The 18,589-nt window shown below is 37.3% G+C and overlaps 1 protein-coding gene and 1 non-coding gene across 4 annotated transcripts in view; one reads left to right on the forward strand and one right to left on the reverse strand.

The window, feature by feature from the left end:
- The window catches only part of LOC129777482 (uncharacterized), a 65,213-nt gene that overhangs the window by 3,789 nt on the left and 42,835 nt on the right, over positions 1–18,589 (reverse strand). The window contains exons 1-3 of one of the 3 annotated variants that reach the window (XM_055783762.1): positions 10,784–11,096; positions 9,965–10,341; positions 2,052–2,882 (exon numbers count right to left, since the gene is read on the reverse strand). In XM_055783762.1, coding sequence (XP_055639737.1) covers positions 2,052–2,882; positions 9,965–10,032 — 899 coding nt within the window. In that variant the 5' untranslated portion in view covers positions 10,033–10,341; positions 10,784–11,096. Of the gene's footprint in view, positions 1–2,051; positions 2,883–9,964; positions 10,342–10,471; positions 10,743–10,783; positions 11,097–18,589 lie in introns of those variants that run through there. The other 2 variants (XM_055783763.1, XM_055783761.1) reach the window with 2 other exon arrangements.
- Positions 15,101–15,235, forward strand: LOC129780880 (U4 spliceosomal RNA). Its single transcript, XR_008744037.1, has one exon. It is a non-coding gene; the product is annotated as a U4 spliceosomal RNA (small nuclear RNA).

Raw genomic sequence — 18,589 nt, forward strand, 5'->3', positions numbered from 1 at the left:
AATTATATAGTTAGAAGACGATAGAGGAGGGCATTTTATCACATTAAAATCCATATTTTTTTTAAATTTCCTTAATTTAATTTAATTTAATTTTCCTTCAGAGTTTTCCGATAATTTTCAATTGCCATGTTTGGTTGAAATATGTGTATTATTTTTATGGGACCCCCTTTCCATTCCAGAGGAGGGACAGGTGTCATATCAACATAGAAACATTCCTCGTATCCAAAAATCCTCACATCCCACATTTGGTTTCGTTTGCTTGATTAATTCTCAAATAATGCTAACCAACCACAAAACACCCCCCCCCCTCGCCTTAGGTAGGAGGAGGAATGTCGAACCGCCATAGAAACATTTATTGCCTCCTAAAACTTCCATATACCAAATTTGGTTCCTTTTGCTTGATTAGTTCTCGATTTATGCAGAAATTTGTGATTCATTTGTATGACAGCCCCCCTTCAGAGAGGAGGGAAGGGTCTCAAACTACCATAAGACCCCAAAAATCTTTACATAGCAATTTTCATGTCGATCGGTTCAGTAGTTTCCGAGTCCATAAGAATCAGACATGTCAATTCCATGTCAAATCGGCCAAAAAACAGAAAATTTGGACCCGACCTGCTCCGATTTTTTCGAAACTTGGTATTCATAATGGAAGTTACCCAAAATCACAATTTTTATTATAATTTTATTTAAATTACGATTTATTTTTGAAAAGGGCGTATTTTTAAAATCATTGATATTTTTTTCAAAAAATCGTAACTCAAAATCCAGATGTCTGATTAAAATATGATGTTTGACAAACCCCCTTATTCTACGCGGCGAGTGACGTGAGATATCAAAGCTTCTCGCTCCCTTGTGGAAGCTACCTAACTTTTCAACATCTTTTTGATACCCGAGTCGATAACATATAAGGACACGACTTCAAATCTCACCTAGTGACAAATTATAGTCACGCCATTCGCCTACGGGAATGCAGTGACTTGAGTAATCGCACCTCACTCGCCGCGCGGAATGAAGGGGACTAAAGTTGTTGGAAATTAATTAGCTATTTAGGAAAAATAACATTTTAAATACACTGTTGAAAAATCTTACTCAAAATTTGAATTTAATATTTAAAACTTTCTTTTATCTCAAAACACCCCCAAATCCCGAAGAAGGGATGGTCCGATTTGAGCCGTCTTTACTTTGTTGCATTCGTCTCTTATGGTGAGAGTTTTTGAAAAGCTTCGAAGAAGGTTCGAAATAAATTAATTTCCATATGTTCTACAATTACATCATTGTTAGTCCAATTGAATTTCGCGTTTGTGGAATTAGGCTTCGCGTTCCGTTGGTGTGAAGCGAAAATGGGATTTGATTCTCAGGTGAAATAACGCGCTGTAAAAATAAAAGTTAGAATAAAAATTTACTTTTCTGTATCAAACATATATTCCATGTAACGGAGAAACATTTTATTTGCAAGTTAATCAAGAATCTTGAGTGAAAATCGTGTCTGAATGTAAATTTATATTATAATGACGAGTTTTGGTAGAAGTAAAAAGAAATTTATAGCAAAAGAGAATTGTAAAGGACCAATTAGCATATCAATCAATGGAGAGTTCTGCGATTGAACCCATAAACGTTCGTTTAGTAAGAGAACGTGAATGTTCGATAGAATTCATATCAAAAAATTATTTTAGGTGGAACGTTTTTGGGAATTTTAAAAAATAAGTGTGTTTTTATTTTTAAAATAACTATTTTCAGCGACTTTCCTTTTTCAAAGATTTTTTGGTGTTTTGGAAAATTTAGACAATTTCCTACATTTCATCCTTTGGCAAGAATGTTGTAGGTATCATAGTTTTTAGGTAATATTTTTTTGTAAAAAATAAAGATAAAAACTTGGCTTTTTTCATAAAGTAGTCTAATTCTTTTTCGAATATTTCAAGCATGCAAAGTTGCTTAAATGACCCATGCCTTTACACACATAACGTTTCACTACTATCTGAGATGGTGCTGCCAACTCCTAAGACGAGTTGACATGAAATTCGTCTAATGCAAGATTAATTCAAGGAACCTACTTCGAATGCATATGTTGGAATTCCATTCCCAACGTGCATCCACCCTGTGATGGGACGCACCCGAAACCTTGCATGCGTGTGAAGTAGTATACGGTCACACCATCGAAAGTTATGGCCCTCTTGGGTCGCTTCTCGCTGCTCGCTCCCGTAGCTTCCACTGACGAGTGTCTTTTGAGATTACTTTTCACTTGGTTCAAAGCTGTCCTCGGTGGTTCAGAACCAAGCCCAGAATCCGAACCGTCACTTGCCTCCTCTTCCTCGTTCGGTTGCGTGCTGCTGCTGCTTTCGGTAGCAGTAGCAGCTTTCGTCGTCGATTCTCCTATTGCTTGCCTAACGTTAGAGAGCTCGTGTGCCTCCGTAGAACTTTGCCCATCAATTACCACATTACCGTCCACACAACTTTCCACCGCGATAAAGGTCTCGTCTTCCAGGACGGCGGAAGACTGAGACTTCGTCTCATCATTGTGCCCATTTTCCAGCGACATTCCACTGTCGTCATGTCCATTAACAACACTGGAAGTCCCATTTTCAACACTTTCCACACCATCCTCCGAGCAGTCGTAGTCCCGCTTCAGGCAGATGGTGGTGGAGCTGCCCTTTAGACTGGTCACATCCACAAGGGTTATCTTGCCGGTGGAACTACTATCCGGCTCACTGCCGACCGCGCTGCCAATCGTTGTAACGCTGGCATTGCTTAGGTTCAGGTCGGTATCGCATCCATCTAGCGCGAGCGGATCATACAGTGGATCCTCGCAGTTCAGCTCGTCCGATGCCATGATCTCGTTCGCGTCCAACGTTGGCTCCTCGGTGGGACCCATGCCGTTGGTTAATCTGTGCGGGTAAGAAGAGAATAGAATTAGCAAAACATTAGTAATTTTGAAACAAAAAGATTGAATGTGATCAATCTGAATACAAGACAAAGTTCATTCACTACTGTTTTATCGATTAATGATTCAAATGAGACAAATGAAGACAGCAATCGGGAGTCCATTCCATCCTGGATATATTCTTATCAAATGTGGCTATCCCCGAGATACTTCCATCTTCGAGGAATTTTCGTCCGGCCACTACCCTATGGCTTTGGATTTGGGATCTTCTACCGAGACGGTCATCAGTCAGCTCAGAACAGCCCCGCTTCTATAAAACTCAGTGAATACCTCTCTCCATATTGATAGCACAACCAAATATCTTATTGGGCTGCGAAATACGTACCGATTATCAGATCTAAGCAGTGGCGTAATGTAGGGGAGACGGTCCGCCCCGGGTATGATTCTCGCGAGAAACGCAATGCCGATTTTTATTTTTCGAGGAGTTATTAGCCGAGAAATGGTTTCGCTTTGGTATTTTACTTCTTCAGTACCACTGAAAACTTTGCATGAAAACATGCAGTAAAATTTAATTCATTTTAAAGTGAACATGAGATGGATGATGTAATATTCGTACATTTCAGACGCTGTCCAATTACAGGTCTAGCAGGTTTAGACGCTGTCTTAACAGGCTAACGTTGGTAAAGTTAGCTTTGATGTTTTGCTCCATATTTTCAGTACTAAATGAGAGACGAAAAAGCATTCTCGTTGAACTTCAGAGAGAGTGAGATTTTCCCACATCTCTTTCTCCATGAAAAAGAACTTTCAGTGAAAAGGAAGTGACGAAAATTTCAACATTCCACAACTCTTCGAAGACTAGATCAATTCGATCTCTGATTTTGAGGGTTAATATCTTTCTACCGGATGAACGAAGTTGCATGAAAATAACATTATTCGAAAGATAAAAGATCTACGAGAGATGTTTTTTACGTATTGTCCATAAACACTTGTTGCAATGGCTCAAGACTTCTTCGAAAGCAAACTATTTAAGTAATTATAAATATCGATAGCTCCTTGAAATTTCATTTCAGCCCCGATGCATGATGCGTCAACTGTTCGTTTCTTTTTTGCTACCGTGATGAACGAACATGCAAAATCGTTTGTTTGTAAATGCACCCAAGTGGGAAAATATGAGTTCGCACACATTTGGGCAGTTAACTGGGTATTCCCGTGTTTATTTTTTGTCGTTCCCGTGACTGAAAGAGACCACAAGCGAAATAATATTATTACGTATATATTTGAACAGACCGGAATACAATTTCAAGAGAAAACAAAACATCCATTATTCCATTTATTGAAAATTTATTTAGTACAACAATTAGACGATAACGAAGCCAATGCACAATGGTCAGGAGGTGCATTTAAGTGGAAATTGGCATCTAGAGCTTGACAGTTATTCTCTAGACAAAAACTGTCTTCGACAAAGTTGTTGCATATGATAGAGCGCTTTTTTCGAGGTTGTCAAAAATGGGGTGACCAACATTTACGATGAAATAATAATTCTAATTTTCTTATGTTTATAGATAGAGCTAAACACAGTTCTACAATGTTATAAAAACAATGTTTTTTTCTATCTCTTGAAATAACCGATATAGCGCCTTTTTTCTATGTTGTGTTAGGGTCACCATAAAAAAAACGTTTTTTTGCTCAGAAGGCGGTCTCTGTGAATGTAAGCTCACGAGCGAGCCTCGGCTGAACGAAACTATTGTAGCGCTCGTGGACTGAACTTTTGCAGAAGCAATCATACTTTCGATGCGTCATCGACCATCCCAGCGTCCTTATAAAAAAAAAAAATGCATCGGACCCTTCCCTCGTAGGAGATTTTGCGCTTTGTTTCTGGGGTTTTCGTGTCATTAGCTACTGCTTGGAGTGTCCTCAAATTTCAAATGGTCACGTTCACAGTACATATTGAGCCAAAACTTTCACACAAAGAACTATGTGAACGTTACCAAAAATGTCGACCGTTTACAAGACTGCTTGTGAGGCATCAATGTTGACCCACCGCTAGGATTACTTCTCCGTACCTTCGTGTACCAGGAGCCGCCATAGGAAACCACACGTTTCGTAGCGAACACTAACAATATCCAAATAGAAAAGTGGGTACGATGGGAAGGGTATTAGGGATTCTTTAACACACTCAGCGGACCTACTATTATTGAGGAATTAAATAAAGATTCTAAAACATGTATTTTTGATTCGAATGAAAGTTTGTAAAGTCTAAATGAAGTCTAAATTGGAACACAAACAATTGTGTGTAGTTCAATCATTTATTAACGAATTCAAAATTTGTTTTTCATACAAATGTAGCATTTTCTTTACTCTTTCATAAAAAAAATAAAAAAATTATTCATTGCTGTTTCGAAGAAATTCTCGTACTTTTCCCGTAATTCGGCACATTAGGCGGCGCACACCCTTTTCGTCCACGGTTTTGGCGATTTGATTCCACCAGTTCTTCATTTGAGTCATGTTCCTAACAAGTTTTCCCTTTGCCTTAAGCCTCCGCTTCGTGATTGCCCAGTATTTCTCTATCGGCCGGAACTGGGGGCAGTTTGGGGGGTTGAGGTCCTTCGGTATTACGCTGACCCCGTTCGTTGCGTACCATTCCATAACCGTTTTGCTGTAATGGCAGCTTGCGAGGTCCGGCCAAAACATTACTGGACGGTCGTGGGCACGAATAAACGGCAGAATCCGTTTCTGTAGGCACTCTTTTTTGTAGACTTCTGATGTCATTGTCTTGTCAGTGAGAAAGACTTTGGTTTTCTGTCCACAACTGCATATCCCCTGCTAAATCATGTACTTGCGGGCGAATTTATCCGCAAACACTAAAATTTTGCAGGTACATCCCCCCGAGCCGTCGCCAAATAAAATTTTTGACCTGGGATTTGCCCAAAGTCCGCCTTCACGTAGGTCTCATCGTCCATCAGAATACATCCGTCGAACTTGGTCAGCACTTGGTCGTACAGCTTTCGAGCACGGATTCTGGCCACATTGTTCTGCTTCAGCGTCCGATTTGGTTGTTTGCTGGCTCGGAATGACCTTATTCCTTCCCGGAGACGAATTCGTCGCACCGTACTGTGAGCGGCCTGGAACTAATTGGCCAAATCGCGGTCTGAAAGATTGGGATTCTTCTTGACGGCCTTGATGACTTTCCCACGCAGTTTCCGGTCGACAGTTCCACTCCGACGCTTCGAATGCGGCTTCCGAGCCGTCGTCAATGTTTCCTTGTACTGCTTGATAACACGCCATACGGTATTTCTGGGCATTTTAAGCTGTTTAGCTAGCTTAGATGCCGACAACAATGGATTTTCAAGAAAACTGTGCACAATTTTATCTCTCCGTTCGGCTTCCATGGCGGTTGTTTACAAAATGCTATCGTTTGGTGTTATGACATAAATACATGGTGAAAGGTAATGAATTTCCCGACACGTGGGTGAAAAAAGTTTCCAAATCCGTCCACTAGGAGCGCCACAATGAGCAAAAGAATTTGTTCCAATATTAAATGAAGCAGACTTTATTCCGTTTGGGTTGGAGGAAATATGAGTTTTCCACAGCAATTGGGATTTTTTTGACTCAAGTGTAACTTTTGAAAAGGGCGTATCGATTTTAGTAAGAGAAATCTTTGATAATTTATATCTCAAAAACTATGAGTCGAATCGAAATAGTGTTTCTTAGAAAGAGTTATAGAGTATTGATGTTAAAATGTGAAAAAATATACACTGAGAAAAACAATTAGGACTCTTTTTTTATTTACAAAAAAAACTTCAATGTGCAATACCTAAAATATATATATTTGATTTTTTTTCATATAAAATAGAAGCCATGTAGAAAATTTTAAAAATAAGTCCTAGATGGTAAAACTATTTTTGACGAAGTTTGTGAAACATCGATTTCTTATGAATTTTCGAAATTTCGATTTTTTTGTATGTTAATAATCATTTTCAGCCACAAATCATGAATCCTGGTGTGATTCAAAATAAAAAAGCTCTTCATCAATCTCCTTCTAAATGCAGCCATTTTCGAGATATTTGAAAAAAAAAACATTTCTAATTTACTCCAATTTACTTTTACTCTTAAACATATATTTTTTGCATTACTCGACAATTAATCAAGCAAACGGAAATGAAATTGTGCATGTGGAGGTTTCAAAGGGAGGGGGTAAGTTACATAACTCGAGAACTAATCATGCTAATTGAACTTAAATGTGCATATAGAGGTTTTAGGAAGCAATAAATGTTTCTATGGTGGTTCCACACACCTACCCCCTCTCTAAGGGCAAGGGGCGATTTAGGGTTGTCTTTATTCTATCATATTTTCTGTATCAAACATTTATTCCATGTAACGGAGAAACATGTTATTTGCAAGTGGTTGAAAAATCTTGAACGAGAATTCTGTCTGAAAATAATCTGATATTATAATGACTAGATTTGGTAGAAGTACTAGGAATTTTATAGTAAAAGGTAAGTAAAAAAGTAATGAACAAAAAGGTAATGAACAGTTCTGCGATTGGACCCATGAACGTGTGCTTAGAAAAATAAACGTGGATTTGATAACGAAAAACAAATTTTGGGCGGGACGAAGTTTGTCGGGTCAGCTAGTTTACTATGAAAAAGACAGTAAATTAGAAATACTTTTTTAAATATCTCGAGAATGGCTGCATTTAGAAGGAGATTTATGGAGAGCTTTTTTGTATTAAATCACATCAGGAATCATAAGTTCGTCAAAAATAGTTTTACCATTTTAGTTCTTCAAAAATAGTTTTACCATCTTGGACGAAACTCGTCTATACGAGAAATTGAGATTAGAGAAAAATAACATTTAAAATACAATGTTAAAAAATATTGCTCAAAAACTGAATCTAATATTGAAAACTTTTATATCTCAAAACATCCTCCGTTCGATATTTTTTTGCATACAGTGTAACCCGTTTATAATGCAATCGAAGGGAAGTCATAATAAGCGGACGTTTTGTGAAAAATCTTTTTTTAAGTAAATATGTACTTATGCATGTAAATAAGTCATTATATTCGCCTTTTTTTGCAAAAAAAAAAATATATATATATATGAAAATCAAACTTCGTTATGTAATTACGTAATAATAGCCGGTAGGTAAGTGTTCGCGACCGAAAATGCGAACGAAGAGCAAGTATTCCATAAACTAGTATCCTTTCAGAATTTCCAATCCTTCAAGCCACTCCCTTCCCATCGAAAGGCAGTGTGTTCATAATTACACGAACAAAAACATCCCCGGACACATCCCGACGTACAGCATAAAGGAAGAAAAAAACGAATACGAATACGTAAAAGATTCATTCCAATTCTAACTTCCGAACGTGTAGCATCGCGAAATAAATTCAGTTGTGTTAATACACCTATCCCTCTGTTTACACGGTACCTGTTTTACACGATTACACGATTTACACGGTATATGAAATAACAAATTTTGAAAAAATTGAATAATGTATATATGTAATTCATATGTAAGCAAGTAAAATAGGACCATGGTTTTGACTACGAGTGCGATTTTATGTTCCAGAACTGGCAAGTTGTCAATTTACTAGCATTTTTGGAGTCTTGATGTGTAATTTGTGTCAATCTTTCAAGCTCTTAGAATGCTAAGAATATCGACAAAAATGAAAAGTAAAGAAAAGTTATATGTTCGGCTTTCGGCTGGAAATCTCTTTGATAAATTTAATGATAAATAAAGCAAAACAAATCTACACAGTTGTTCCCGAATTCGTCGACTGTTGAACCTAGAGACGTCGGTTAATCGTTCGATTAATTCTAATAATCGAATATCTGAAATTATAATCGAGTTATTCTGTATCGAATAGTTTAAAATCAAAATATGAGTATATCGAATAATTGTCAATGTAATCGCGAATAATGAAAAAACGAATCTCTCTCAAGCATTTTAATGCATTTTTAGGTTAAGAATTAGACTATATATATTTTTTTTATCAAACCATCTAACATCGACAACGCGATAGACCACGCGACCAGAATGACAACGTGATACGTGATTATTACAAGAAATAAATATTCGCTCGATTAATCGATAATCGAATAAATGAAAAATTTAGACATCACTAGTTGAACCAGAATCGCATCGGGAGCGCTCAAGTAATAAGGATGACTTTTTACTAATCAGAATAAAAATACTGGTAGTTTCTTAAAGTGACGATAGCGAATAAACTTATTGCACTTTAGTTTCTTGAAGAATTCTTTGTTTATTTGTATCCAGAATCTATAATGAATTCCATAAGTAGATTTTTATAATTGTTTTACTTAAATAAATGCTTGAATTGAGTATATATTGAGGGTTTATTTCGTTTTACACGGTTTTACATAGCAAAATCGGAGATTTCATTCTACACGGTTTAATCGGGAACCTATCTTCAGTGTAAAGGTGTATATTACAAGTGCTTCTATTCCACAGCTGAAGTAATCCAAACGGTATTTTTTTCAAAATCACAGTGTAAATTCCTGAGCTATCGATTTCCATCAATGGTCAAAGCCACCAGTCAGTATAATTAGAGTCATAATAACCGAATTTTACTGTATTTTTATTGTAAAGCCTTTTAAATTTAACAAAGTTTGACGTATACTGATGCCGTGTGGGTCTCACCAAAATGGACATATCAATTCTTTAAAATTTATGAAGTTTCAATACTTTGCGAAATGGTAAAAAGGAATATGAATAATTTTCATAATCATAAGTACCAAGTTTCAAAACATTCGGAGAGGGTCGGGTCAGCAGCCAGTCAATTTGACGGTGGAATTGCTCATTTTGAAAGCATCCTGAATATACTTTAAATGCTTGCAACATAAATTAGTTTCCACTTTTTTTGAGCTACATACCACCCTTCCATAAACAACTTCTGGGCATGAATGAATTGTACTTGAATCGTACCACTTGTTAATTTTCTTATCCGGCCTAGGTTTTGAATTTTCGATAATTTCTGAACTTTAAGTGTTCGCTTTAAAAAATTGCCAGTTTGGTCGATTGCCGATTTTCCATTCATATGATTTTCATTTTCCCAAACTCACCCGAATATTGACGAACTATTAGCATTTCTCTGCAAATAGGTTAGCAATGTTTTCAAAGGCTTCAGCATAGTTTGGATGTCGAACTCGTTGCTGGATTATGGTTACAGCAGCAGAAGCAGCAGTCGATTGGCGTTCTACTTTGGAGTGCTTGTTTCGTCCACTCGATGATGGAACAGCGGCGCTCGATGCGGTGGTGGTGGAGCTATTGGTCGTAGCTGATGTCGATGATCGATTCTGGTGCACCTTTGAACTTGTCCTGCGACAGAAACGTGGTGACATCCCTTCTTCTTGGCACATGGCCATGTCGTGTTTGTGTGTTGATTAGCCCTATCTGTTGGCCATCTCGGCCTCGGGATGATGGCAACGGTAGAAAGAATCTGGAAAAACAGAAAAGCACTTATTAGTCAGTCAGGAGATTAGATCGATAGAAGGCGTTGATTTGCGAGAAGCGAGAGGAGCCCAACGGGAAAACTAATATTTTCCTTGCTCCTATTTTTCCAGCCTTACTCTGCTTATCAAACTGTTCAATGCGCTTCAGGTAGAATTTTCATTATCGTCCCTCTCCTTCTCACGCACGGCTTGTTCGCACTCTAGGCATATTCCGGAACAAGGTACGATAGTGAAAACCGGAGATTATCGCAAAGGACTGTTATCAAAACGGAAAAAGTTTCCACCGATCCGCTCCTGGAGAGGATTGAGTACGCGCGCGGTTTTTAAACCCTGACGTTAGGGCTTCACACGATACTCGACGGCAGCAGAAGATATGACAATTGTACAGAAAATAACATTAAACGACGAAAGCATGTTTCGTGCACCTACCAAAAGCCCAGAACTGCAGAGGCAAATATAAAAGTTTTCCCACCGCTTTTGAATTTTTCAGCTACTCAGTCAAGTATTGTATTCATGAGCAAAATACACCACACACAATATCACCACTGAACGAGTCCCGATATACCCGTCGAGTAGAAACAGGCCTCTCGGATGGTGTGAGTGTATTACCACACGAAACCAAAGCAAAAAAAAAGCGGTATCGAACCAAATGCTCGAATTTTTTTTCACAATGTTTCTCTAGCCGTGTGGATGGATACTCTAGCAGACCTTATTCAACCTAGTTGGCTTCACATTCGCTAGAGCACTGTGTGTTTGGAAGTGGCAAAACACAAATCATTCGGTGATGGCAGTGTACGGTACCCGAGAACTGTGGGAGAGAGAGCTCTACCAACGTTTTGGGGAGTGCTGTTCAATTTCTCTTCACTCGCAGTGTGTTTGCTCCACAAGACCGGAGATGAAGGTTCACTTTGGCGCCGTAAGCTCTCGATTCATACGAATCGGCTCTTTAGGGGGGTAGGGGGGGACACTCGCTCTCGATGGGGAGGGAAATAATCCAGGGTTGAAGATGGTTAGGGGCCATCTGAATATTACAATATGATTCATGGAATGGGATTTTCATTTTCGGACATGTTGTTACTCACGAAGCACACTCCATTCGCTTGTCATTCACGTTGCTTCATTAAAAACTGTTTCGTTTTTAATGTATAGAAGTTGCAAAGCAGATCCTGCAGCGGCAATCGGTAATTTTCGTTTCATTAATGTTATATTCAATTGTTAGAAACAAAATTAATTCTCATCTAACTTCAGCTAAATTGGGGGTCTTCGTAGCCACTTGGTAACGCGTTCACTTAATAAGCGATCGATCGTGAGTTCAAACTCAGGGCCCTCAATTGACCATCTTTGTGTTGTTATAGAATCACTACGTCCACGCAACCATCATCAGCTATGGAGATCGATCCACGGTGGAACAAAGATCGATTCATCCATACAACTGCTCTGCTCTGCAAGAAACATCGGGCTGCTGTTCTATAAATAACCCAACAATGATCGATTTCAACTGTCTCCGCTGTCCGGTATGCTGAACAATGGAAGAACAGATAGAATACCCTTACGCCTGAATGGCTACTACTGTGTAATTTACCATAATGTAATGGAGCAGAAAACCTAACGCCTAAATGGCTACACTACTACTGTGTAATTTACAATTTATAGAAACATAATTATATGTACATGTACACGATAAAACCCGGCTCTGTTACAGATAAAATGCTAATGAGCCTGATAAATAAATAAATGGGATAAAAAAAATAAACTTCAGCTAAAGACAAAAGTGTTTTTACTGTTTGTTAAATTAAATCATTACCGTAGTAATCAATACTAATTTATTTCTTAAATCGTCTGACTACAAGCTTTTGGGAACTATGAAGAAGTCCGTTGGCTCGTTTAGTAGCCATTTGTTTGAAGATGCATCGAAATTAGTTCTCAGTGAATTGATGAATGGTTTTCTTTTTCTTTTCTCCTGAGATCGCATTGTTAAGGATATAAGGAGTGAATCGAAAAGTAACTTTAAACATTTGTAACGTTCCTGGTTTATTCACCTGTCAAATTTTGTTTCCCATATCCTTAAAGAAGTATTGCGTCAGTTTTGATTCCGTTAGGTGAAATATGTTTTGGCATAGAAATCTCAACTAAGTACTAATCAAATGACGCAAGTAATACTACGTTGAGACGGCGAAGTTCCTCTAGGAACGTTAGTGCCATTGAAGAAGAAGGTGAAATATGTTTGTGTATGATTGAATCACACGTCAGCATTGTTAATTTCATGCGCTAAATGTAAATCTACACAAGCCTCTCTCTTAGCAAAAAGACTTCCATTCCGAAGAAAGAATGTCGGGAGTGAGAATTGAACTTTAACGTGAGAGGTATGGATGTTAACCACTTGGTCTGATCACCTCAAAGGATACTACTTTAGAACGCATCAAAATTTTACAAAAAAAAAACTCTTTAGCAGAAAGTTTTGCTTCTTGATATCCAACGTATCTACAAGCTAATCTATATTTGTTCCAATCCACATTTTATAACGCATAAAACTAACAATGCTTACGTGTGATTCAATCATACACAAACACATTTCACCTAACGGAATCAAAACTTATGCAATACTTCTTTTCAAGAAGTCTCTACACCCAAAATTATTTGTTAGCGCATATTTTGTCATTCCGATTAAATGAGCCCAAAAATAACAGAAAATGCACTACACCCATACCTTGCTATACGGCCGCTCTTTATACGGTATTTCGCTATAACTGCGCTCTTCAATTCAGACATGTTTTCGATTTACGGCCTAAAATGTTTCGTTATAACGGCAAAGAAAATTGAGGATTGGTTCAAAAATCACCAAAATATTTGCGAGACAATAACTTAGGCAACAAAAAAATAGGTATGTATACAGACACATATTCCATGTAACATGAAGTTGTTTTATTTTTGTTTATAGATTATTGTATGTTTTTATACATGTATGTTGTATGTATTATATGTTTTATGTTTATGTTATGTATGTATTTTTTATTTAAATGAAATAAATTTAAATGAATTTAATTTTGATTCAAATTGAATAAAAAAAATGCATTTTGGATGATAAACAATGTTACATATTTAACTAATTTGGAACCGATCTGATCGAATTTGTGAGAATTTGTATTAGAATAATTGATTCCTTATACGGCTTTTCGCTTTGCGGCCAAATTTCGTGGAAAGTATCTAGGCAGTAAAGCTAGGTATGGGTGTACTCCCCAATACATATGTATAATATATCTGCTAGAGCCAATATGAGCCAATATGAGCGAGCGAAACAGGAGACATTTTGAAAATAGCCGGCCCAGACCGAGATGGATATAGATCTCCTTTATGTTCTTCTTTTTACTCTTAGAAAACACTTTCAAACTTTATTTTATAATGAGGTGTAATATTATCAACCAACATAATGCTAGAATCGAATACAGATCGGACTCGATTATATATAATCGCAATTTCACTTTCAACGTTAGTTTTCGAATCCAATACATAATCTAATCACAAAAAAAGTTATTTTTCTATTAATGTTTGACATTCATACATTAATGAAAAAAATGTTTTCTTGAGATTCGATTATGTATAGGATTTTAAAATAATTGTTGAAAAAAAATGATCGACTATATATAATCGAGTCCAACCTGTATACGTAACCCGCGTAAATTCGAAAGTTGCGATACTTTTTTAACAGACCTCGTATATTCATTGAATTGTGCCAATTAGAGATGAAACGGATATACGGTAACTAACCGGTATCCGGCCAATATTTTCTATCCGGCCGGATACCGGATATTAGGAAAGAATTGATAATTTCTCATTAAAACACGATAAATCATATTTTTTCTCGAAATTAAATTAATATTAACTCAGAACATTAATTCATTAAAACTATTTGTTTTATTATAATTTTTTAACCAACCGATCACGCTTCGCATCGTACACCAGTCCAGCTTCAGAGAAAACAGTCTTCTTTTGCAAACACTAGTGTAAGGAGCTGAAAGATAAACTCTAGCAAACCTTACCGTTTAGGGTATTGCTTAGAGTTTAATGACTACCGAACGTGATTGCGATCCATTCGAAATGTTTTCTCAAAAAACAGGATAACTTTGATATAACGTACATTCAACTTCAATATTGTACGTTGTATCGAAGCATAATAAAGAACTCAGAAACTATAAGAAGAATAAATTCAACTAGAAGACGAAGCCAACCTTTCCCATGATGTCTTCCTTCGTACTGTTGATTAAAGTATGATTCATTTACACTGTCATCCGGAATGACAAAATAGTTGTACTTCGGAATTGGTTAAAGGTACAAAACTAGCTTCAGTATCAAAATACAAACAATTTAATGTTCTTTCAGAAAAAAATATTCAGAAATTATTCCTTTGGACTTTGAAAATGTGTGCGTTATAACGAGGGTACAGTATATCGAAGTTCCCCTGTAGTCGATTTTTTCCTGAACGCGACGATGACTATCATTTTCATTTTCCAATTCGTTGAAACTGTCCCAAAAGATGTCGTGAGCTTCGCGTGTAAGATTTAATTTAGTTTCGTTTCTTTTGCTTCGTTTAATTTGATTTGTTTCGAAGTAAGTATGCCCTCTCTCAGATTATCATCCTTGAAGACAGTTCCAAGTTTTTAATCTTGAATGAAAATAATTGATTGATGTTCTCTGCTTATTTCAATTCGTAGTACTTACTCTAACTAAACTAGTATTAACATTATTTTAAGCTTTGCGCAGTGGCGATATTGTAACCAATGATGCACACTCGAGGTGCGATTATTGCTAGTTGAAAAAAAAAAATACATTATTTCAATATATCCACAAACAATAGTTCAATATTCCTTGCAGGTAAAATGATACTCTATTAACACTTTGGTCGCTCCGTCACCCAGATCTGAGTGACGGGTATATTTCTTGGGAGGCCTCGTCACCCAGGATTTTTAAAATGAATTTGACAGAATAGGTACTTAAATGTAAGCATGGAATATGTAGATTAATAAAAAAATCAAAAACATAAAGAACATATTTTTTATACTATACAGTAAAACCTGTTTTTGTTGTGTGCGAATTTTTTTTTTGCGCGATTTTTTTTGTGCGGTATATGAAAAGAAGCATATTTGACGAAGTTATCATCCATTTAGTTTTTTTTCGATGGTTTATATGCATTTCAGTGCGAAAAAAGCATATTTGCGTCTCAATTATCCACTTCTGAAATCATTCTTCTCCTCTCATCAAATGCTCTAAGTTGATTTCTAACAGCAACACGTTTCGACATGCAACTAAAAGCACAAAACAGCCACGCGGAACCGAAAAGACAAGCTGTCCCATCGCAAAGCAGGGAAACAAAAGGAAATTGAACTGTGAACGGCGTGGATTTGAGTTACTTTCTTGGGGGAAACTTTTTTTATGCGGCCCCTATCTACCGCACAACAAAAGTTTTTTTCAAAATGTGAACCGAACACGATTTCTTAAACCTATTGGTGAAGTTTGGCACGATTTTTTTTTGTGCGGTCCCTATCTCCCGCACAATAAAAGGTTTGCCTGTACTTTCAAACGGTTTCATTTAGTATGGTCTATTGTAAGCATGTTGTATATTTATCTGTAGGGTTGTCCCATATCAATAGACAGTTAACCCCCTTCCTGTTGACCGATTAATCTGAAATTTGGAACACGCCTTTATATCTGCTGTCTTTATGAAACTGCGTATTCCACGATCTTGGAAATCCAAGATGGCAACCGTTACAAAATGGCGAACTACATATTTTATTAAAACCCCTTGACTAGTTGACTAGGCTTGACTAGTAGAACACAGGTATTTATGAAAAATGCAAATCCAAAATGGAAACATTTTTTTTCAATTCATCAATATGGGTATCAAACGAAAAATGCTTGATTAGTAGAACACATTAGATCATGAAAAATACAAAATCAAAATGGTCAATTACTGTTATTCATACAACCAGGGTTGCCAACTATAATTTTAAAAAATCAAGAAGAATGAAAATAAAAATCAGAATAAATCAGAATAGCTCATAATGGGTTATCCGAAAAGTTAATGTCGATTTTTGGGAAAAAAAAACATAATTTTCAATCAAAGTATTATAATTTAATTTTATATCCACAGTTCTGTTTCACAATCTTTCGCCATCTTTCACCAGCTTAAATATTCTATACTCCCAGAACATGTTTGCTTCATCGTCTAAAACTGCTGCGAGCCTTTCATGTGAGAAACAGGTTGCTGGGTAATAGCTCATAATACAGAATTCATTCCACATCCCACCAGAAACAGAGCCTATCTTTCTTCGGGCGTAGAAAGCGAAAAGAATTAATAAGCATGGTTTTTTTTATTTAATTCGTTTATTTTTACAGGCTCAGTTACATAGGTTTAAAGGAGCCGAACTCCTTACTGTATTGTTACTAGTATATATACATTTTTCCTTAATTCTAATGTAAATAATATAGGAAACCGATTACTCGCGGTCGACTCGAGTTTAGAAGGGTGACATATTTTCTTCAGGAAAAGGAGGGGATATGAGGATATATTGACAATGATCACACTCACACACTCAATCACACTCATCACACTCAATTCTTAAACCTATCTTATATCTAATATGTATTTACATTTCATCTTATTCTTAAGAAGGGATCCGATCTCTCACAAAGGAAAAGGAAAAGGAAAAACTAAGGGTATAAGGACAATCACACACGAAGATCGATAGCTTTAAGGAATACATATATTTGGGACATGTAATCAAGGTCTAACCGAGCCAACACGTCTCTCACCGGCACCATGGGCTGCCTTCCTCGGGCCCGAAGGGTGTCTTCTAAATTCGATCTGGCGACAAGATACAGCTCGCACGACCAAACAACGTGCTCGATGTCGTGGTAACCTTGGCCACAAACACAAAGATTGTTGTCGGCAAGATTAATACGAAAGAGTAGCGCATCTAACGAACAGTGATTGGACATGAGTCGGGAGAAGGTGCGAATAAAGTCCCGACTCAAGTCCAGACTTTTGAACCATGGTTTGAGGCTAACCTTAGGGATAATCGAGTGGAGCCACCGGCCCAATTCATCTTCGTTCCATTTGCGTTGCCAGTTAACTATGGTATTTTTGCGGACTAAAGAATAAAATTAATTGAAGGCGATTTGACGCTGATAAATATCGCCTTCAATTGCACCTACCTTTGCTAATGAGTCAGCCCTCTCATTACCCGGAATTGAGCAATGAGAAGGGACCCAGACAAAGGTAATGACATAACAGCGTCTGGATAAAGCACTCAAAATTTTTCGTATTCTCTCAAGGAAGTACGGCGAGTGCTTTTCCGGCCTCACTGAACGGATAGCTTCGACAGAGCTAAGACTATCCGTTACAATGTAATAGTGTTCAACAGGTCGTGAGGCGACGCTGTCCAGCGCCCAGTGTATCACTGCCAATTCAGCAATATACACTGAGCAAGGATTCTGAAGACTGTGGGAGGTGCTAAAAAATTCGTTGAACACTCCAAATCCTGTGGAATCATTCATAGAGGACCCATCAGTAAAGTTCATATTATCACAATTGATATCCCCATACTTTGCATCGAAGATCGTTGGAACGATCCTCGATCGAAGATAATCTGATGTTCCATGGATATCCTGCTTCATGGACTGATCAAAATGCACAGAGAAATTGATGTAGTCAGGAAAACAAACACGGTTGGGAATATACGAAGAAGGATCAACCTGCATGGGGATGAATTCATGATATGGACTCATGAACCCAGATTGAAAATTTAGCTCGATCAGCTGTTCAAAATTTCCGATCACCAATGGGTTCATAACCTTACACCGGATGAGGAACCGAAGAGATAATAAATTGAAGCGATCTTTTAGTGGGAGTACGCCTGCCAAAACCTCGAGACTCATGGTATGCGTTGAGGGCATACATCCCAGAGCAATACGGAGACAAAGATACTGAATTCGCTCGAGTTTAATGAAGTGTGTTTTGGAAGCTGATTGAAAACAGAAACTGCCGTACTCCATCACTGAGAGAATAGTTGTTCTATACAATATTATAAGATCTTCTGGATGGGCTCCCCACCATGTGCCGGTAATTGTACGGAGAAAGTTTATTCTTTGTTGGCATTTTTTACTCAGATACCTAATATGGGCCCCCAAGTGCATTTGGAGTCGAACCAGACCCCAAGATACTTGAATGACATAGCATGA

This window comes from Toxorhynchites rutilus, chromosome 3 (assembly GCF_029784135.1).
Source record: "Toxorhynchites rutilus septentrionalis strain SRP chromosome 3, ASM2978413v1, whole genome shotgun sequence".
Taxonomy (NCBI): Eukaryota; Metazoa; Arthropoda; class Insecta; order Diptera; family Culicidae; genus Toxorhynchites; species Toxorhynchites rutilus.